This window comes from Mirounga angustirostris, unplaced genomic scaffold, assembly GCF_029215605.1.
Source record: "Mirounga angustirostris isolate CCGP_5_RB_7025 unplaced genomic scaffold, mMirAng1.0.hap1 SCAF_17, whole genome shotgun sequence".
Lineage (NCBI taxonomy): Eukaryota > Metazoa > Chordata > Mammalia > Carnivora > Phocidae > Mirounga > Mirounga angustirostris.
This window is the reverse complement of record NW_026991725.1, coordinates 44,765,893-44,788,478: the sequence shown is the minus strand read 5'-3', so window position 1 is coordinate 44,788,478 and position 22,586 is coordinate 44,765,893. Positions and strand designations below refer to the sequence as shown.

Genomic DNA, 22,586 nt, shown 5'->3' with positions numbered 1-22,586 from the left:
ACGCACGCTTCCTGGCTCTGACCCGCCGCTGTGGCACGCTGAGTGCTGCTGGTTTTTCTTTTTTTTAAACAACACAGATTTAGTCATGTACCGTTCTGGGGGTCAGAAGTCTGATATCAAGGTGTGGGCAGGGCTGGTTCCTCCTGTGTCCTCCGTTTCCAGCCTCCAGAGCTGTCACTGCCCTTGGCTTCTGGCTGCTTCACTCTGACCTGTTTCCATGGTCCCCTCTCCTTTTCTCTCTCTTTAAAGGAATTTTATTGAATTGTGGTCAAACATACATGACACAGCTTGTCACTTCAGAAATTTCACCGTTCAGTGGCCCTACCAGGGACTGTCCCCGCCCAGCGCTAACTCCCCATTAGCCTTCCCTCAGCCCCCGTAACCTAGTCTGCTTTCCCTCTACGAATTTGCCTCTTCCAGATATTTCACGTTGAGTGCAATCATACAGTATCTGTCCTGTGTGTCTGACTTTTGTAACATAACGTTTTCAGGTTCATCAATGTTATAAAGTGTCAGATTCCTGTTCTTTTTATAGCTGAACGTTACTCATTCGTTGTGTGAACATGTTGTCTGCCCCACATTGTGCTTATCTGATTGTATTGTGATAGTCACTGGGTTACTTCCACCTTCTGGCTGTTGCAAACATTGCCCCGCATTGTCTGTCTGAGTCCCTGTTTTAATTCCTGTGGGCAGACCCAGGAGTGGAATCGCAGGCTCGTGTGACAATTCCATGTTTAACGTTTGAGGAACTTCTGAGCTGTTTTCCACAGCAGCTGCACCATTTTACGTTCCCACCAACAGAGTATGAGGCTTGGTGTTCCGTTACTTCTCATCAAGACTTGCTGTTTTTTGGTTTTTCTAGTTGCCATGCAAATGGGTGTGAAGTGCTAGCTCATGGTTTATTTGCATTTCTCTAATGCTTAGTGACATGGAGCATCTTTTCATGTGCTTCTGGGCCAGCTGTGTATCTTCTTTAGGAAATGTGTTTTTGAGTCTTTTGCCCATTTTTTAAGTTGGGTATTTGTCATTGAATTCGAGGCACTCTTTATATATTGTGGATTTTAGGCTCTTACCAGATGTGTGATTTGCAGATATTTTCTTTCATACTGTGAGGCATCTTTTCACTCCATAGTGTCCTTTGAAGCAGAAAAGGTTTTAATTTTGATGAAGTCCACTTTATATAGATTTTTTCTTGGGTTGTATGTGCTTTTGGTGTCACATCAAGAAGCCCTTGCCTAATCCAAAGTCACAAAATATTTCCTTCTAAGAGTGTTATAGTTTCAGCTCTTACATTTGGATCTTTACACCATTTTGAGTTAATTTTTGTAGATGATATTAGGGAAAGGTCCAGCTTTATCCTTTGCATGTGAACGTTCAGCTCTCCCAACACTGAATGGTCTTGGCACCCTTGCTGAAAATCAGTGGACCGTTTGCAAGGGTCTGTTTCTAGGCTCTGTTTTGTTCTGCTTGTCTTCTATCTGTCTGCGTGGCAACACCACGCTGTTCTGATTACTGTAGCTTTGTGGTAAGTTTTAAAGCTTACTCCATGGGAACTTACTTCATGGGAAGTGTGAGTCCTCCAACCCTGTCCTTGCTTTTCAAGATTGCTCTGGCTACTTTGGGTCCCTTTACATTCCATGAGTTTTATGATGGGTGTTTTCTTTCCTACAGAAAAGAAAAATGTTTAATGATTTAGGATAAATATATTAGATGAAAACAGTTGTGACTTAGACAAAGCTGTGTCTTCTAGACTCTCTCATGTTAGGGAAGGCCTTCTGACCTGGCTTTTAAGTTCTGCCTCTAATTGATTTTTTTTAAAATTTCCAGTCCCAGGGAGTTCACCATAAAAAGTGCTTGGTAGGGGCGCCTGGGTGGCTCAGTTGGTTAAGCGACTGCCTTCGGCTCAGGTCATGATCCTGGAGTCCCGGGATCGAGTCCTGCATCGGGCTCCCTGCTCAGCGGGGAGTCTGCTTCTCCCTCTGACCTTCCTCCCTCTCGTGCCCTCTGTCTCTCATTCTCTCTCTCAAATAAATAAAATCTTTAAAAAAAAAAAAAAAAGTGCTTGGTGAAGAATTGCATTTAGTTCACTGGGAGCTGCGTTGGGAGGAGAGGAACTTGAGAGGCAGCGCACAGTTCCTGTACCTGTATGCGGGCACCAAGTCAGAGCCCCCTTCCTCAGAAGGGCACAGCCTGGCCACAGCAAGGAGCACCCTGAAACTTCCCCAGAAGTGATGAAGACCTAACTCAGGCTGAGTTGTTTTTGGACAGGATGTCAGTTCCTGGGAGAGGTGATGGGGGGGGTGCAGCCCCAGATACAAGAGCACCTCGGTCTGCGTATGCCCCCCCAAAGCTTGTACGGTGAGGAGGGCCCAAGAGTGATGGGCAGGATGATGGGCATCTCTCTCTTTGTCTCTTTCAGAGTGAGATAAATATTACAAAACCCTTGAGAGACTGCTGTCTCGTTCAAAGGACTGGGGTACAAGAGGTCAGTAAGAGGGAGAAGATGTGACGCTTTAAGAAATGCCTGGAAAGACGCAGCCCTGAAGAATTGCAGGTGTTCTGCCCTCCACAGTTACGTGGAACCTGAAATGACCCATATCAATGAGGTGTTAAGGAGATCTCTTTGTGTTGCTGGAGGTTGCAGTGTGTGAAATGGGAATTTGTTTGGCTGGGCCTTGCTGCAGGTTCAGAGAAAACATTCCTTCTTCCCTCCCCAAAGGGAAGTTGGAAAGGTGAATTTGAAGGTCAAAGCACAGAGCAGAGGCAACCATTATGCAGAGGACAGGAGGAACTAAGGCCTGAGTGGGAGAGCCCCGGGCAGGACCGCTGAGCCCCACCTGCTCGCTTCCTCCTTGTTCTGGGCACATGCATTGGAAGGGACCCCTAGTGACCCCATAGAGGCAGCTCGTACCCACGCGTGCTCCCTGCTGCTCATCCCCCCCCCCGTGCTCGTGCACGCGCTGCGGCTCATACCTGCGTGTGTGCGCGCGCTCTGCAGCTCGTACCCGCACGTGCTCCCGGCTGCTCATCCCCCCCGTGCGCGTGCATGCACTGCGGCTCATACCTGCGTGTGTGCGCGCACTCTGCAGCTCGTATCCATGCGTGCGCCCGGCTGCTCATCCCCTTGTGCACACGCTGCGGCTCATACCTGCGTGTGTGTGCGTGCACTTTGCAGCTCGTACCCACGCGTGTGCCCTGCTGCTCATCCCCCGTGCGCGTGCATGCGCTGCGGCTCATACCTGCGTGTGTATGGCAAGGACCAGCAGGTTGTGTTTCCCTCCGGGTCAGCCTCTCTGCACCTTCCTGGCCAACAGGGGCCGTTCCTGCGACTCATCTACCCATTCGTTAAACATTCTTGGGATGCGGTCGTCAGGGCAGACTACAGGACGGATGCGCCCTGCTGGCTGTGGGGGCGTGTGCATGCCAGGACTGAAGGTGAACCACGAGGATGCTCTGGGAAGTGCTAAGATCAAGGAACAGGGCTCAGCCCACTGCCCACTTCACAGGTGATCTGGGGGTGGGTAGGGGTCTGGGCCGGATGTGGGCTACGCCGCTAGACCCACAGGGCAGTACGAGGCTGCCCGAAGGCTGTGTGACCAAACGGGAAGCCTGAGTTGTGCATCTTCAGCAGTCTCTCCTTTGCTGGGTGGGGCATTTTCTTGCTTTATCCTCCTGAGTAACTCAGTCTCCAGTGCTCTGGGCTCCAGGGGATGCTGATGAGCATGTTCCTGAGTGAAGACTCCCATCAGTCGCCCGAGCCTTCTTTTCTTGTACTAATGAGGACTTGGGATCTTCCAGCCTACCTGAAATTTTTTTTTTTATAAAGATTTTATTTATTTATTTGAGACAGAGAGAATGAGAGAGAGAGAGCACATGAGAGGGGGTAGGGTCAGAGGGAGAAGCAGACTCCCTGCTGAGCAGGGAGCCTGATGCGGGACTCGATCCGGGAACTCCAGGATCATGACCTGAGCCGAAGGCAGTCGCTTAACCAACTGAGCCACCCAGGCGCCCCAGCCTACCTGAAATTTTATAAATGCATATTATCCCATTCACTTGGGAGCAAGATTTCAAACCCTGGTGTTCATCTTTTCATCCATGGAGGAGTATCCTATTAAAACATAAGTCTACTATGTGCCCATTTCCCATCGCTTGGGGTGGCTGTCTTCCCCCCACCAGCCCTGCACAGCTGGCTGTCAGGGGAGAGCCAGACCCACTGCTGTGGCAGGATTGCCAGACAGGGGTGCTACCCCTTCATCCACCAACTCTCCCAAACAACCCCCTGAGGCTGGCACTGTCCCTCATCCCGACAACATGCCTAGGCAGCTCCATGCAGCTCCTGGACTCCCCAAATGGCCCAGCAATCAACAGTGCAGCCTGGAGTCCCACCCAGAGGAGACACCAACACCCAGGGCCTCCCCACCCTGACCCGGGGTATCTCCTCAGAGGTCATGCCACATGGGGACTCTGAGGAAAGGCCACCACGTGCATGCAGGCTCTCAGTATTAGGCCACACAGCCCGCCAGGGAAGGCCCTCCCTTAATGGGTCCTTGGTGTGACTGCTGTGTAGACCACCGCCTTGGGCAAGCTGCCACTCTGAACCCTCCCTCCTTGTCTGCAAAACAGTGTAACCACCCCTGCCTCTCATGGCTGCAGTGCCCTGGTGCCTGGAAGGCCAGCCATCCATCCTGGGAAAGGTGTACCTGCCGTTGGGAAGAATACTGCCCTGGAGTCCCTGCACCTGTGTGGGCCTCTGGGAAGGGCCCCGGTTGGGCAGGAAGCAGGCCAGCAGACAACCCAGAATGTCAAGAGATATCTGGAAATTGGGCCACTGTGGGGTCTTCGGTATGCTCTCCACTTGGCCACAGAGAAGAGACCTGAGACTGCCCCAAGAGTGCAGGCGTGCTCAAGGAAGACATGAGAGCCCCACAGAAAGTAAAACCTGGAGCAAAGCCCCACAACATACACACAGACCCATCGCCTGAGGTGTGGGAGCACAACGCTGACGTGTCACTGGGTGGCTAAGCACGCTCCGTGTGCCACTTTCCCTCAGGGGAAGAAAAGCCGTCAGTGGAATCTGCCACCAAGTGGGCACAGTTGGTGGACGCAGCCAACCCCAAGGCAACTTTCTGTAAATATCTTCAAGAACCAAGGGAAACAGTGTTTCAGAATTTAAAGGGAAGTATGGTGAGAATGACATACAGGTGGAATCTCAACAAAGGTAGAAGTTATTTTAAAACAAAAGGAAATTCTGGAGTTGGAAAGTACATACTTGCAACTGAAACAAAAAGCTCATTGGAGGGGCCCAACCCCACATGGGATTGGAGGCGATGGCATGTGCAGCCGCAGGGGCTTTCTGAACCAACTGTGATGCATCTGAAATACTCTTTCTCGGGGTGGACAGGTGATAGAGGCTGCTGGCACGTCAGCATCCAGAACTTAATTTGGAAATAATTGCTAGTTCCTCCATCTGAATCTGCCTGGACTTGGTGGTTGAACACCAGACATCTGCCAGCCTGGCCTGCAGGGGAGCGAACCCCCGAGGGGAGTGCAGCAGGGATGGAGGTGTGCATGCAGCAGAGGTGAGGCGTGCGTGCAGGAGGGGTAGAGGGGCTCCCTCAGCAGTGGTGGGGTGTTCTGCATGCAGCAGGGGTAGAGGTGGGTAGAGCTGGGGGCTCAGGCAGGGTCTGGAGGTAGCCCTGCAGGAGGCAGGGCTTGGGAGCTCTGCTGCCCCTCTCATGCCAGGCTCGCTGCTCCCGCCATCTGCCTTCCTACTGGCAGAGTCCCCCCTGCACCCCGGGGCCAAGCCTCATTCTTCTTGGGCCTCCTTACCACCTTGGACGAGACACCAGGGGCTGAATTGTGAGAAAATGTGGGAGCTGTGCATTCATTAAGCAAATTTCCCTGCCTCTTGGAGAGCAGTGCCAGGTCCCAGTAGGATGTGTGGCTCAGAACCACACACCAGCCCCGAGAGGCGAAGGCCGGGCCACTGGCAGAGTGTTCCCCCCACACACCCAGACTCACGCCGGCCGCGAAGGGCTGAGAGCAGTGTCTGAGCTCAGACCCTCGGAGTTTGCTGTAAGCACGAAGTAGAAAATGGTTTTTACCTCACACCAAATTAGTTCATGTTGTAATGTGTCAAGCTTGCTTGAATGGGGCAAGAAAACACCTAAGGATTCCTCTAATGTGCAGAGCAGATTTTAGAACTAAGGCTGGTAACTCTCATGTTATCTTGAGCGCTTACATTTTCTGGGTGAAAAAATGAAGGGCTGTCATTAAGAAATTTCCAGGATATTCTTGTTGTCCAGATGCCCCTGCGACCCCCATCACCTTTGTCCCTCGTTAGTTAGTGTGGAGCTGCAGGGGCGGGGAGGAGCCGGCCGGCCGTGAGCATCAGGAGCGGCCCCATCGACTGCGGCAAAGACCTGATGTGCGGCTGGGAAGAGCCGGTCCTGGGTCACCTGCAGTGGGCGAAAGCCCCTGAAGCGCGTGGGATCCCAGCATTTGGAGAGACATTTTCACCAGGACTCCCTTCTCTCTTACACAACCCCCCGGAAAGGCTCACACCCACCCGGCCCGTGCATGTCTGAATTGGCTGTCTCATTCCCCTGTGGGAGTGCACACTCACACTCCCTGTCCCTCTGCTCCAGACACACACACACTCCGACATGCACTCCCTGCCATAACACAGGGCCTGGAGCCGGCCTGGCATGGCCACCTCGGCTTGCTGCACACACGGACAGGCCCCCCAGTGCATGCGTGTGGCGCATGAGCCCTCTGCGGCCGTCTCCTCTGCAGGCTGTGCGGGAGGGGGCGACCGAGAAGGACTCACGGGCCTGGGAGCCCAGAGGGGCTTTGCCCACACGAAGGGTCCAGGGCTCGGAGAAACAAGGTGCTCCAGCTCGAGGAGAAGCCGTCCTATGGAATGAGGACCCTGCCCCCGCAGTCCAGGAGGCAGTGAGGTGTGGGCCAGTCTCTTTGTGGGCACCACACCATCGCGGCTCAGGGCCCCAGTGCATCTCAGGCCATCTCCAGGCCCATGCACCATCCATCCTGCAGCCAAAGTGTGCGATCGCTGCTCAGCCAGCCAGGTTGGCAGAGACATTCTGAAGTCTGAACCACCGTTGTCTTGAACTCACGTCCTCCAGTGAAAGTAGGGTTGTTTGGTTTGGCTCAGACGTTTCTGGGAATCAGCCGAGTGGGGCTGCTGAACCTGCCCGTCGGTGCGCCTCCCAAACAGCCTCTGGTGGTCACTGGCCTTCACCCTTTTGGCTCTGCTTCCAGAGGGCGAAAAAACACAAGGGCCTGGCCTGAGGCGTTGGGTCCACGGAGGACCAAACCGTCTGAGGCACGGCTGGCAGAGCTGGACGCCCTGAACCGCCTCCCCTACGGCAGCTGTGTGGGTGGCCCTGCTCCATGGGAAGGCTTCCCAGGTGGTCCCCATGAGCCTCGGGCTGTGGTCATGGCAGGCCCAGCATGGCCACATGGGGTGGGGGTGGCCTCTGAGCCCTCCTGATTTAGAGATCGGTCTGTCCTCCCGGGAGCCTGAGTCCAGAAGCTGGCAGGTGGATCGCGCACCACGTGGGCTGGCCGCAAGCATCTCACACCTGGGCTGTGCTTTGGAATTGTGCTCTGGGACACGTGTGCAGGAGGCCAGGACCTAGCCAGCACGGGTCAGAGAGAGGTAGAGGGCATGTGGGGGTCGTGTGGAGAGGTGGAGGAGGTCAGGCGCGAGAACGCTGTGTCAGGCACTGGAGGCTGTCTGGTGGGTGCAGCCAGGGAGGCCTCGGCCCGTGTGGATGGAGGGATGGAGGGATGCCCAGGGCCTGCTCCGCCATCCAGGGGTTAGTGGCCCACGGGACCCGTGAGGAGCGATGAGTCTGGGGTGTTACTTCTCAGCAGCTCAGACAGCACACTCCAGAAGGTTCCGTTAGAAAGGACTGCCACACCCCCAGAGCCTCAGCCCCATCCTGGGGGACAGTGAGCCCACCCGCATCCGCGCCAGCGCCTGCTGTCCCGGGTTCCTCTTCGTTTCCCCCACAGAGTGTGTCAGAGCCTCCACCCCTGCACCTCTGTGGGGCGTCTGCGCAAGCCCCTTGCTTACCATTGCTCTTTTGCCTTTTTACTGAGTCGTGAGAGTTCTTTCAAACTCTGGAAACATGTCCCTCACTAGATCTGTGTGCCTGAGAGGCACATTGTGAGCGTTTCCTCTTGGTCCCTGGTTGGTCCCTTCGTTTTCTTGTCTCATCGTTCAAAGAGGAGACATTTTCAGTTTTGATGAAATGCAATCTATTAATATTTCCTTTTTATTTTGCAAATTTTTGCTCTGTTTTATAAAAGTTGGCTATCTTCCATTTGCAAGCATTTTCCTAGGTATATCTTCTAGAAGCTTTATAATTCTAGCTCTTGCGTTTAGATCCATCATCCGCTTTGAGGTAAATTTTGTGTGTGCTGTGAGGTAAGGGTTGGCCTGTTGGCCTTAAATCCTGGGGCCTCACTAAACCTTATGTGTAGAGTCCAGCTTTTGCAAATACTCTTCCATCTATGTGTCTGTTGTCCTGGGTAGAATTGGCGTGGTGCCGAGCCATCACGAGAATGGGCTCTCCTGTCGTGATTCCAAACCAGCGACTGGTTCTCAGGCTTTCACCCGCAAACAAGATGTTGGCCCTTAGCGGCTTGAATAAATTCCTTTCCGTTCTTGGTGTTCTGACAGGTTGTACCCTGATTGGGTGTTGGATTTTGTCAAATGCTTTTTCTGTATCTATTAAAATGACCATACGATTTTTTTCCCGATTTTCAAACATTAAACCAAACTTGAATGTGTAGGATAAACACCGCGTGGTCAAGAAGTGTGCGTGTGTCTGGATTGGATTGTTAATTATCTGTGAAGGACTCGTGCGTCTCTGTCCACAAGAGACATTGCTCTGTGGTTTACTTGTGGTATTTTTGTCTGGTTTTGGCATCAAGTTAATGCTGACCTTTTAAGATGGGTTGAAATATTCTCCTCCCCCCTTTATTTTATGAAGGAGTTTATGTGAGATTGGCGTTCTTTCTTTAATGGTTGGTAGAATGCACCAACGATAATTTTAAATTATGAATTCCAGTGTTTAATTGATACGGAGATGTTTGGATTTCTACTCTTAATTGGCATCTCTCAAGGGATTTGTCCATTTGATCTGAGTCATTGAATTTATTGGCATAAACGTGTTAATAATCCTCTTTCTCCCTTATTAATGTCTGTGGCTGACCTTCAGCCCATTCTGCTGGGGGCCTGGGCTCTCTTTGCTGCCAAATGCCCTCCCTTTCTCCAGAAGTGACCGATGTCCCAAATCAGCCTTTGCTGTCCATTTCCTTCTACTTATTTCATGGGTCTGCATCACTAAAGAACGGCTTGGATTGCTTTGCAGACAGACACTTAGTTCTAGCCAGTAGAAGTATAACATGAGCCATAAATGTAAGCTAAAATGTAGTGTGAAGTTTTTTAGTAGTTATATTAAAAAGGTATGAGGAAGTAGATGAATTTAATTATAATAATAAATTTTATTTAATCTAATATACACAAAATTCTTTCAACATGTGATCAATAGAAAAATACCAACGAGATAACATTCTTCTTTCATACCAAGTCTTCAGAATCCAGCGTGTATGTTACACTCACCGCATGTCCACCAGGCGCAGCTCACAAACCCACAGCCCGCATGCTTGGGGCCTGGGCCTCAGGTATTCAGCTGCAGTTAACCTACCAGAAAATGCCTCTGGATTTTTGCTAAGTAGGAGTTGAAAACAGGAAGCTCAGGTTTTGCTTTGTAAAAGTTCCCAAATAGCATTATGAAACTGTTTTTTTCTGACAGTCAAGGAAGTAATGGAGCACATTTGTGGGGACTGATGTTTTGGGTTTGCTAGAAAATGCTGGTGTTCAGAGGCCCTTCTGTGGTGTCTGGGGTTGGGGAGCCCCTGGATTCCAGGGCCCTCAAAGCCCCTCCCAAAACACCGAAACCCTGATGTGCAGAAAGCAAGGCACGTAGTCCCTGACAAACCACCTCGGGATGTTGGTCCAGCCGCAGGCCCCACTGATCCGATTTCTGTCTCTAGATATTAGAGTTCCTGTCTTTAGGATTTTGTGTAGACGGAGGCTGCCTTCCTTCAGTCCGTGAGAGCCGCCAGTCTCCACGTTGTGGCTGCACCTGAGCTGCTGGGGAGAGGCCCCTGCGCTCTGTTCTACGGCGTCTGTCACCCATGTCAAATAACACTGGGGTTGCTTCCAGTTCTGTCTGTTGTGCATAAAGCTGCTCTGAATGTTCACAGACAGGTTTTGCGTGGACATAGGTTTTTATTTTCCCGGGACACCCGGGTGGGGTGGCTGGCTGTGTGGGAGGTCTAAGCAGCTACTCCGCTCTTTGCAAGGTGGCTGTGTGTTAACTGTCCCTTCCCCGGTCTGGATTTCATTCAGTGGTGTCAGTCTTTGATTTTAGCATTCGTGAGGCTGTCCTGTGTCTTGTTACAGTCAAATTTCCGTGCCCCGGGATCCACGTCACTCAACGCCAGTAGCACCCACCCCAGGTGTAGGACTACCAAGCATGCCTGAACATTTCCAGACATCCCCCTGGAAATGTTACCTCATGTGGAAAAGGGGTCTTTGCAGCTGGGACTGAGGGTCTTGTGACAGAGGACTATCCTGGATGGTGCAGGCAGGCCCGAACGGGGAGGCAGAGACAGGGGGCCCGGGCCACACTAGGAAGAGGTGGAAAGGGGCCAGCCGGAGGCATGCAGGGCGCGCAGGTGTTGTGAAGATGGAAGTCCTCCCCAGACCGACCCACCCGAACGTCAACACAACCCCAGTCAGAATCACAGCAGGCTTTGTAGTAACTGACCAACTCATTCCAAAATTTGTTGGAAATGTAGAGGTTTAGAACAGCCAAAATGTATCTGGACAAGAGCAGAGTTAGAGGCCAGCACTACCTGACTCCAAGGCCATGAGGTTCGGCACAAGGACAGACGCACAGACCACTGATCTTTCATGGACGTGCTCAGAGGAGACGACGGTGCTGGGACGTCTGCATGTCCACGTGCAGTAAAACTGAACCTGAAAAACCTCGCACCACTAATAAAAAGCTAATTCAAAATGGATCCTAGAACTAAATGTGAAACTTAAACTATAAAACTTATGGAAGAAGACAGAAAAAAAGTCTTTGTGACCTTGGGTTAGGCAGGAAGCCGTGGGGTAAGACACCAGAATCACAGTCCCTGAGAACAGTGGGGCAGTTGGGCTTCATCACCCTCGCGGACATCCGTGAAAGACGAGCCAGGAGACCAGGAGGTGTGTTTGCAGATCACATCCAATAATTGCCTGGTGCCCGGACTGGGAGAGCTCCGTGGAGCTTTCCGGAATCTAAGAAAACAAACATCCCAGTACAAGGGGGACCGGTGACTGGAACAGATGCTTCGTCAGGTCAGATGTCTGGATGGCAAATTAGTGCAGCCTCGTTAGTCGTTAGACAGTGTGAAGTGCACCGTGACACCATGCCTGTTAGCACGTCTGCAATGAAAAGGGCCATGGTACCCAGTGTTTGTGGGGACGTGGCCGGCCGGGGCGTGGAAAGAACCACGTGGACGTGCTTTGTAGACGCTCCTGTGCGCCTGCCCCTACCACCCCCGCCCAGGGCTGCTCACCCCAGAGAAGTGAAAGTGCCGTCCGCACGGAGACCACGCGCTCTGGGCTCTGCAGGCCCGTCAGCAGGCGCGTGGGAGAGCAAGTGTGGTTTTACTGAGCGCAGGAAACCGGAGAGGAGGAGCAGTCCTGTGTGGCCGTGTTTGCGTAGAATTCTAGGAAATGCAGGGCAGCATTTGTGACAGTTGCCTGGGATGGAGGCGGGAGGTGGCCAGGGCACGAGGAACATGGCAGGTGCGGCTAGCTCGGAACCTTGAGTGTGGCGTGTGGCTGGGGTGCACACGTGGGTGGAGTTCATCAAACTGTATAAACATGTACAGCTTGTCGCATGGCGTACCTCAGTAAAACTAAAAAGTCCCCTAACCACGGGGAGACGTCAGGGGGCAGCCCGATGCACTGTCTGGAGCTTGGGGGCAGTTACAGGTCTGGGGTGGCCCCTGGAGCAGAGCTGTGAGCACCCCCACACTGGAGATGAAGTGTGTACCTCTTATGGTGTCTTGTCTGTGTCCCCAGATTCAGCGTGATGGAGTTGGGGGGCCTTTGGGAGGTCATGGGGGTGAGGCCCCTGTGATGGGAGCAGTGAGTGCCCTTGTCAGATGAGACCCCAGAGCTCGCGGAAGAAGGCAGCTCCCTGCAAGCAGGAGGCTCCCTGAGCACGTCTGCTGCCCTGGCCCCGTCTGGGGGGCACAGCAGCCCGTGCCCACAGAGATGGTGCCGGTGAGCGGGGCCCATGTGTGTCAGCCACACAAAATGCTGAGTCTCAAAGCCTGGGAGCCAAGCGTATGTTGGTCATTAAAATCAGTGGACGTCAGTGGTGCACATCCTGGTCGGTCGATAAGGGGATCTGGTCTGGGTAGCACCTTGGGCCCTCCTGTGACCCCTGGGCTTGGAGGTGGGGGGGGTCCTGGGTGTGCAGGCAGGAGACTGACCAGGTCCCAGTGTGGGGACCCCAGCCCCCGGGGCTCCTCAGACCTGGCCTGGCTTCTCGCAGGGGCCCTGCCTGCCGAGGGTCTGCACGGGAGGCCAGTCTTCTGGTGACTGAGGTGGTTCCTTGCTGGGCCTGCCCTTGAGGCTGCCTGCCCGGGGCTAGTGAGAATCGGGGTGTGCGCATGCGTGCGGTGCAGAGATTATCGGGGTGGAAGGCCCTGCCTGCTATGCCTGGGGCTGGGAGAGGCAGGGGTGTTTGGGGCTCCCTTCCTGAGTGCTGCCATCCTTCTCCCCCTTCCCTGCCTTGGTCTGACCCGGACTGTCAGTGCAGGAGTCGTGATGGCTAAGGGGGGGCTGGTCCCATCCGTCATCTTCCCAAGTCCCTCCCACCCCCAGAATGTCGAGGGAAAGAGCCCTGCTTCCTGGTGTCCAGATGTGGCCAGCAGCACTGACCCCAGAGAAGCTGGGAGGCCCCTCTGCCCCTCACTGGGCTAGCCTGGCGGAACCAGCCCCCGAGTCCTGCTGACCGGCCGATGCGGGGCCTGGCGTGGCTGAATCAGGGGTGGGGCTGGGCGGTCTGCCCTGGCCACTCAGGCACGCCACGAGTGCTGGGAACAGCCCAGACTGGCCATCCGTGGAGGCAAGGCTGGTTTTCTTCCAAGACCCATTTTGGTCAAGGCTTCCTGTAATGAGTCTTGGGAAACTTTAGAGGCAGGACACGCTCACGAAGCCTAGGTCACCTCCTCCCTGTGCTGCAGACCGGGCACCAAAGGGAGACCCAGCCGACGGCCTCTGCTAGCTTCTTGCTCACACCCGCTGGGTCCTGGGGGACAAGGAGGGGACACCGGTGCCGAGGGAGTGGTCACTGGCCTTCCTTGGCTCCCACAGTTCCCTATGCAGTCCACACAACATCAAATTAAAACATGGGATTCGTTCACACTGTAAAGGGAACTGAAGACGGGTGAACTCTAAAAGGCTGTTGCCTCAAGCTCTGTCCTGCCGGCCTGCCTGCCCCCTGACCTCTGCTCTCCCGCGGGCTGCATGGCGGGTCAGCAGTGCCTGGAACAGTGCCCATGTGCACATCCTCGTCCCCGCTCTGGCCTCGCTTCTTCACAAGTTGCCCAAGAGAAAATTCCACAAGTGGGTTTCTCCCGTCACCTGTGGCCAGCATCGTCCCCACAGAGAGACGTGAGCAGGGGGCACAGCGGCGGGGAGCTTGAGCCTCGAGGCACCGAGAGCTGCAGGCGGGTCCCTCCGCACTGGCCCATCTCGCCTGTTGGGTCTTCATGTTGGGCCGAATGGCGGGGGTGTGCAGGGACTGCAGCTAGTCCACTGTGTGTGCCTCTGGGTTTGTTTTGTAAACAGATGCCCTCTCCCAGGCTTCATTAAGCCTGGAAAAAACATTTCAAAGTAAGAACATTTAGTTGTCCAGAAATTAACATACCATAAAATTGACTGTTTTTCCCTTTTCGGTATACAGTTCTGAGTCTTACCGCACGTGCACAGATTTGTGTAACCACCCCAACCTGGCTCGTTTTGTGTAAAATGGTGATAGATGTCTGGATGTGTGCTTCACTGGACTAGCACTCTGCACGCCCCTCGTCCCCAGGAAAAATGCAAATTATGAACCTGCCAGACAGGCAGGCAGCCACTGATGTTTCCCACAAAGAGGAAGCCCAGTGACCTACGTGATGGACTGTAGTTCCTGAGAATTGCTAACAGCCCCCCATGGTGGAGTGGGCTGAAGTGAGGGGTCTCAGAACCATGGAGGCTCAAGGCAAACACAGGTGACCCTGTCCTCAACAGTCATCGCATAAGCGAGCTCACAGCTGAGGCAGCTGCCGGGGAAATGGTACCGAAGCAGAAGCGTTGGGAGAGAGGGCCTGTCCTCAGTGGCAGTGAGTCACTGGACTACCGAAACCACATCCAGATACAGTGGACACTTGGACAACATGGGGCTTCAGGGTGCCGACCCTCTGCAGAAAAATCCATGGATGACATTTGACTCCCCAAAAACTTAACTGCCAATAGCCTACTGTTGACCAGAAGCCTTCATGACGTCAATTAACACATATATTACATACTGTATTCCTCCAATAAAAGAAGCCAGAGAAAAAGTGTTACTAAGAAGATCTTAAGGAAAATACATTTATGGCACTGTCTTGTATTTTTTTTAAAAACCCACGTGTAAGTAGACCCACGCAGTTCACACCTGTGTTGTGCACTCTAGCTGTGCTCTCAAAACTCGAAGAAATGCTTCCCAGGCACGTCGGGATGAGGGGCTCATTCCCACTTTGCTCTGAGCCTGCAGCCTTACGTCCGCCAGCTTCCAGGCGCCGGGTCCTGTGATGCACCCATAGCCCCGCAATGCGGGAGAAAGTGTCTGAGATTCTGGATCCAGCTTGGAACTGAGTATCTGGCATGTTCTCATGGACACCACATGCTCATGCCCTGCTCATGACCTGCCACTGGCTGAGTCCAGATTTTATCGTTTAGAAGGAATAAACCGAGAAAGGAAATGCCTGGGTGTGGAGCCCCTGGGCCCAGCTCTCCACCAGCCAAGCTTGTTGACATGTAACATCTATCACCATTTGTTTTCATTAGGGAGACGGGGCTCCCTCTCCACCCTCTGGGCCCCAAGGAGGTGCCAGCACAGCCCACTGCAGCTCAGACAGAAACCCCTGGCTCCCACAGACGGGACCAGGGCCTGTCCCAGGTAGGGCGACCCGCTTGGGAGGTGCCCTCACTGCACACATAGGACCTTCGAAGTCCTGTCGTCCTGAAGCAGGGGCAGGAGCATTCTAGGGTGTGACTTGAGATGCTCAAGATAAAAGAAGTCCCTGAAGAAGGAGCAACTGGAGGTCAGGGAAGACTGTGGGAGGAGAGATCCGGGGAGGACATCCTGTACCTGTGCGTGCCCAGCACGGAGATGCTGCCCCCAAGGAAACCCTAACAGAAGTGTGAGGACTGTGGGTGGCAGAGAGGCTCATGGTTTGTGTGCAGACACCCTGGTACACATTCTGCAATGTTTTCCGCAAGGTAAAAAGCCTGAAAGGGAACACACCATAAATGTAATAGTTGATTTATCTGGGTGGTACAATTAGGGATGGTTTTAGTTTTTTCTGCATCATGTTCTATATTTTGTATCAATGAACGTGTATCAGTCTTGTACACAGAAAACATTTTCAGAAAACAAAATTAATGATTCCATTCATAAAACTTTGAGTGTCTTCTCTATAAACCAAAGAAATTACATTGATTATAAAACTAAATGTATAGTTACATATATTGTTCTCAAATTTTTTTCCTAAAAATGTTTTCTCAAGGTGGAGCTACCTTTTTCTCTGACTATAATCTTGCCTTTTTGTTGATGTTTAAGAAATCCAGAAAATACAGAAAATAAATCCTGTATGATCTCAGCAGTCATTGGCAGCTGGTAAATTTCCTCCATACAGTTACCTGTTGTGTGGAATCACTCCAAATGTTCTAACTGAAGCGAGGAAACCTCACTTAGGCTGGGGTAGCGGCCGGCAGGGGGAGCTCTGTGCCCAGCACTGGTTATCAATTACAGACCCACCAGGAAGAGAGGCACCTCGCAGGTGGGTACCGCTTTACCCACCCCGCTCCGGGCGGAGGGTTTCCTGCTGCCCCGGCAACAGCCCAGCCAATGGCAGACAGCCTAGCTAATGCGAGAGGGTCACAGCCCAGCCAATGGAGACGGCCACAGCCCAGCCAATGGGAGGCGGCCACGGCCTGGCCAATGAGAAGCCACCACACTTCCAGCTCCCAGCTTACTCCAATGGGCTCTCTGTTTACAACAGTCCAACCCCCGCACCCCCTATAAAAAGAGCCTCCTCCGCTTACCCTCGGGCCTGCCCGTGGTGGCGCTGGGACCTGCGTGTCCTGCCTTGGGATTCTCTGCTGATACAGAGCACCCTTCTCTGCTGGTGGGACAGCGCGCAGCGTTACTGTTAAGTGGACGCGATCTGCTCGCTAAAGGACCCTTCGGTTTTCGCTCCTGCTTCGCGTTCTGGTTTTGACGTGTGTTGGACTCCCGGTGCTGTTCGTTTCGTCTTTTAGGGGGGAGGGAGAGTCCCAAACGGGCCCACGGCGGGGGCGGGGCGCGAGGTCAGGCCCTGAGGTCAGGCCCGGGCCACCCGGCGCCCCGTTGCGTCGTGGCTTTCGCCGACGTCGTTATCGAGCCGCGGAGTTCAGCCCTAAGACGTGCAAGGCCTTGTTTTCCGCAGGTTCGCGAAGTGGTGCAGTTTGTCTGTTGTCCCTTGGTTGCCTGTGCGTTGGGTGTCCTAGGAAACTGCCGAATCCAAGGTCGTAGAGACTCACACTCGTGTTTCCTTCTACACGTTTTACGGGTTGAGGCCTTGTGTTTAGGTCTGTGATCCACGTTGCATTAATTTTGTATATCGTGTGAGGTAGGGGCACAACTTTATGCTGTTGCATGTGGATGTCCAGTTGTTCTGTGTTCGTTGAAAGACTTCTCATCAAGTTGTTGATTTTGTAGGTTAATTGGGAAGTACTGACATCTTAATATTTAATCTTTCAGGCCATGAAAATGGGATGTCCTTCCATTTGTTTAGGTCTTTAATTTGTTTCAAAGATGTTTTTCGATTTTCAGTGTAAAGTTTTGCACTCTTGTTACATTTATTCCTGGGTATCTTTTTCACGCTGTTGTAAATCAAAGTGTTTTCTTGACTTATTTTTGGATTGTTCATTACGAATATATAGAAATACAATTGAGTTTTGTATGTGAATCTTGTATCCCAGAACTTTGCTGAACTCATTCATTAGTGCAAGGCTGTGTGTGTGTTTGTACTCCTTTGGGTTTTCTACTTACAGGATTGTGTCATCTGCAAATTGAGACCATTTGACTTCTTCATTTCCCAAGTATTTTAAAATGTCTTATTTTTCTTATTTCCTACTTGTTCTGAGTAGAACTTCCAGCACAATGTTGAATAGAAGTGGTCAGAACATATATTCATGTCTTATTCCTCATTTTAGAAGAAAAGCATTTAGTGTCACACCATTTTAAGTATGATATCAGCTGTGGAGTTTTGCAAATTCCTAGGCTGACTGGTTTTGTCATGAAAAGGTGTTGGATTTTGTCAAATGCTTTTTGTGCATCTATTGAGATGACTGTGTGGTGTCATCCTTTGTTCTATGAATATGGTCTATCACATGACCTGTGTTTTCATACTTTGAACCAACCTTGCAATCCTGGGATAAATTCCACTTGGTCATGGTGTAGAATCCTTTTTATATAATGATGGACTCAGTTTACTAGTTCTTTGTGGAAGATTTTTGCAACTGTATTCATAAGGGATCTTGGTGTATAGTTTTGTGATATTTTCAACTGGCTTCGGTATCAGGGTAGTGCTGATCTCACAGAATGAGTCAGGAAGTGTCCCTGCCATCTCCTGTTTTTTTGGAAGACTTTGTGAAGGATTGATAAGAATTCGTTAAACATTGGATAGAATTCACTCATGAAGCCCTCTGGACCTGGGCGTTTCTTTGTGGGAAGTTATAGGTTTTTTTAAACTGCTCTCTCAATCCCTTGTTATAGATCTAGTCATAGTTTCTGTTTCTTCTTCAGTTTCAATGGTTTGTGTCTTTGGAGGAATCCATCCATCTAAGCTAACTTTTTATGCTGTTTCAGTTTTTTCATTTCAGAATTAAAAGCTGTGTGTTTATTTTTTGTTTTCATGTGAAACTTTACCATCAGTCAAAAGCAGGGGGGCCTCCTTCTTGAACCCAGTCAGTGAGCGTTCACCCGGGAACAGGACCCAGGTGGGGCCACTGATTCTTGTGGCCCCTCTCCCCCCCCATCTGTTGGCCTTGGGCACCAGATACTGTGGATCTGTCTGTAAAGTCCCTCGAACTCCTGTTCCTACAAAGAAGGGCAGATTCGTTTGTCACTTTCTGAATTCTACTTTGTGGAAAATAAATTGTAAGTTGTGACAAGCTGTTCTTTCCTGATAATTATGTTAGTGTCAATTGCTTCTAGGTTTTTACCTCCAATGGCCCAACTGTGATCATGCCCACCTGGTTCTGCTCTCGAGCATGGTTTTCCCACGTGGGCCCATTTGACGAGGGCGGACAGGTAAGTATGGGCCCCTTGTGGATTCCCTCCTCTCGGGCCAGGGGAGGCCCTGTCATCCCCTGGGTGTGAATCCCCCAGCCCTACCTGCTTGTGGGTGCTGTGCTCCCTCTGGGGATCCAGGGATTCAGAAAACGTCTTCTGTGAAGGCCTTTCCAGCACTTCTCCTGCTGGCTGGGCTGAGCGTCCAGAGAGCATCTGGAGCCCTGGCACCCACTTGGGATTTCCATGTGAAGGCTGCAGGCGCCCAGGGCATCTGTGCCTGACTCACACCTGCCTGGCCCAGACCCCAGGCTTCCTCATCCTGGTTTAAAAGCTGTTTTTGGCAAAGTGCAGGATGTGGACATTGTCCACATCCATGCTGCCTCTGGATGACCTTAGGAGAGGGGCCGGTGGCCCTGGGCATTCTGGCCAAACTGGGATGGGCTCTTCCTCTAAATCCTCTCCTACCTGCGGGGCCCCACCTGCAGAGCTCAGCCCACACTGGTCTCTAGTGTGTGCCCCAGAAATGGGGACCTGGCCTCTAGCCTGCTTTCTCTGCCCCACCCCACAAACAGTCTTACAGTTAATGCTCCTACACCCAATTGAAAAGGAAATCTTAGGGTCAGTTTGTTTATTTTCCTTCAGACTTCCCTTAAATTAGGTTTTGAGAATGTGAGGTCCAGTCTCCGTGGTGGGAGTGAGTGGATCGGGTATGTGAGGGGCCCATCAGGCCTGCACTGTTGGACCTTTGATGAGGCCCCACACCACGCCCCCACCAACTGCTGGGCTGGGGGCAGGAGGGAGCCTGGACACAGAGGCTGGCAGAGGGTCGGGGCCACGGGGTTCTTGGGGGTCTGGAGACCCCAGGCTGGGAGGCAGGGGTGGCGACTCAGACCCAGGCTCCACCGCCTGCCCTGGGACCTTGGCCACTGTCCTTCTGCTCTGAGCCTACCTCCCTCCTGTCGAGGGAAGTCAGAGTCAGCCACATGGACCCTCAGCTCAGGGCCAACCCCACCCTGATCCCACCCAGCCCTTGCCTGTCATTTTGGAGGGAGAGCCTCCACCACCCCACGTGCTGGACCGTGTCCCTCACAGCCACCAGACACACCCTCCAGGAATAGTGCCATTCTCACACATTTACCAGCCAGAGCCCCTGAGGGATCGGCCAGCAGCGTCTGCGCCACAATGTAGACCAGGGGCCTGCCCCAAGCAGGTCTCCCCACCATGTCAGGCTGCCACCAGCACCACCTCGTGTCCCTAGGATTGGCCCGAGCAGGGAGCCAGGTGCCACCACCCGACCGTGCTTCTCCGGCCCGTGGCCTGGGCCACACCTCGCAGACACGTGAATCACCCTGCTGTGCACTGACCGACCTTCCCCTCTGCCCCCTGCCGGGATGGGAGACCAGGTCACTTTGTCACGGAGCTGTGCCGATTCATGACTTTAGGGTGTTGGGCACCATCCCTGTGTTTCTGTTTCTCCCCCAAATTCATACAACTGGGAGAGAACTTGTACTCATGTGGCACGACCCTGCCCAGGGGCCCCCAGTTTCAGGGACCTCAGCTCCACCAGGGGCAGCAGGCACCAAGGCAGGAGAGATGGCCGAGCTTTCTTTTTAGGGGGGCCTCTCAGCTAACAAGTTCTCCCTGACAGTATGCCAACGGGGTTGGTGAAGGGAAGCCCAGCAAGACTCCCCACTTCTAGCAGGTGCCACAAAAAGCCACTGTTCTCGTTGGAGCTGGATCCAAGCACCTGCTTTCATATTCTTCTGCAGAAAATAGCCCAGAAATGGGCATCAGGAGACATTCCCTGGGAAACACTGATAGAAAGATCTGACACATCCTTAACTCACAGCCCCGAACAGTCTGAGGACTCAAAGTACATCAAGCCTTTTAGCTCAAAGTAATTCTTCCCGGAGAAGCACCTGGGGGAAAAGAAAGCCCATCCATGGGGGCTTTGTATGGGGGCTCAGGGACCAGAGATCAGAGACCAGGCACCAAGGATCAGATATCAGGGGTCAGAGACCAGAGCAGAGTTCAGGGACCAGAGATCAGATTTCAGGCATCAGGGATCAGAGACCAGGGATCAGAAATCTGAATCAGAGATCAGAGTTCGGGGACCAGAGATTGGAGACCAAAGATTAGAGATCATGCATCAGGGATCAGAGACCAGGGATGAGAGGTCAGGCACCAGATATCAGAGATCAAGGACCAGGGACTGGAGATCAGGGATCAGAAACCAAGGACCAGGGACCAGAGGTCAGAGATCAGGAACCTAGAGACTAGAAACCAGGTATCAGAGACCAGGGATCAGAGTTCAAGGACCAGAGACCAGAGATCGGGGACCAAGGATCAGAGATCATAGTTAAGGGACTATGGATCAGGGACCAGAGATTGGGGACCAGCGATCATATTTCAGGCACTAGGTATCAGAAATCAAAGAGCAGGCACCAGGGACCAGAGAGCAGGGATCAGTGACCAGAGATTAGGGATCAGGGACTAGAGATCTGGGATCAGGAAGAAGGGACCAGGGGTCAGGGGCCAGGACTAGGTCTGTGATGGGGCTGTGGCTGGAGCAAGTGGGGGGTCTGGGGCATAAAAAGGCAGATCACAGAAGGTAGCAGAGCCCACCACCAGGACAACAAGAACATCAATGTTTCCATCGTTCTTTAATGCCATTCCCGGAGAAAGAAGAGCTGAAGTTATTCGTGGAGTATGCTCCAAGGGGAACACAGAAGCCCTGAGAGCTGGACGTGGGTTTGGGGACTGATCCTTAGGTAGTTCTCCGTGGGCCTTAGTGAAGAACCAAGGTCTATCCAGGGCCAAGAGCTTGTGGTTCCTACTCTGTGGACAGAAGGGCAAGTGGCTGAAGCAGCAGGAAACAGTCCAGGTGCTACGTGATGTGGGGGTGACCAAGGTGCAGACCGGGGTGGCAGCAAGACTCCGCAAGTGAGCTGGGCCCAAGGGGGCATGGAAACGGGCTGTGAGCGGGAACGTGCAAGGTGGAAGTGCACTTGCAGAGGCAGTCTAGGAGGGGGACAGGAGTCTGAGATTTGGAGGCCGGTAAAGTCATGGCCCGGGATGGCATCCAGCCGCGGTAAGCAGTGTCGGCTGCCAGGCTGAGGAATCTGAACGCCCCCGCTGGGCAACCAGTTCAGGCCCTTCCACAAAAAGAAAAGTAACAAAAGGGCCTCTTGTTGGTTCTGAACATGCCTTCTGAGAGCAGGCTGGCCTGGGTGGGAAGGGCTGGAGAGGCTCGTCACAGCCACGGGCCGGACTGGAGGCCCAGAGAGGCTGGCCACGCAGCAGACACTTTTCCGATGTGCTTTTCTGATGGGAGGAGCCCCGACTGGGGTTGCCACGTGAGAGGAGAGGCCGCCCGCCTCCCCCACCATGTGCAGCCCCCAGAATCCCTGCCAGAGGCTGAGGCTTCCCGCTTTTATTTGCATTTTCCAAGATGACTAAGGGTGTTGAACAATTTTTATGTGCCGATTGGCCATTTATTATGTGAAGTGTCCAAATCTTTTGCCCACTTTCAAGTGGGTGGTTTTGCGGTTGTCAGGTTGTCGGTATTCTCTGTCAAGTACCTGCTTGTGGATGTTTCCTCCCATCTTGGTTTCTGTGTTCTGGGATGTCCTCACTTCCACTTGCCTGCGCCTCCCAAGTTCTGTCCTGTGGGCTTCGGGGCAGTGAGGCTGTGGCTTCCATCCCCGGTTTGTCTGCTCTGTCCCTGCCCCACGGTGTGGCTCAGGCTGTCCCGCCCGCGGCCTCCACACTGGGCACGGCCGTCACCTCTGCAGGGACAGCTACTCGGCCAACTGGAGCCAGGAGCCGCCACCCACTCTTGGGTTACTTAAATTCCTCTTGGTACTGAAGGTTTATATTTTGTTCTAGTGGTTATTT

General features: G+C 52.8%; 1 protein-coding gene across 20 annotated transcripts in view; it reads left to right on the top strand.

The window, feature by feature from the left end:
• Positions 1-22,586, top strand: part of B3GNTL1 (UDP-GlcNAc:betaGal beta-1,3-N-acetylglucosaminyltransferase like 1) — a 136,000-nt gene that overhangs the window by 69,105 nt on the left and 44,309 nt on the right. For 19 of the 20 annotated variants that reach the window (XR_010408725.1, XR_010408724.1, XR_010408722.1 and 16 more), the window contains one exon: positions 18,612-18,707. Coding sequence is in view for 13 of the 20 variants with exons in the window: in XM_045888197.3 (XP_045744153.1) it covers positions 18,612-18,707 (96 nt within the window). In the remaining 7 variants the exon portion in view is untranslated. Of the gene's footprint in view, positions 1-3,336; positions 3,507-18,611; positions 18,708-22,586 lie in introns of those variants that run through there. The other variant, XM_064583422.1, reaches the window with a different exon arrangement.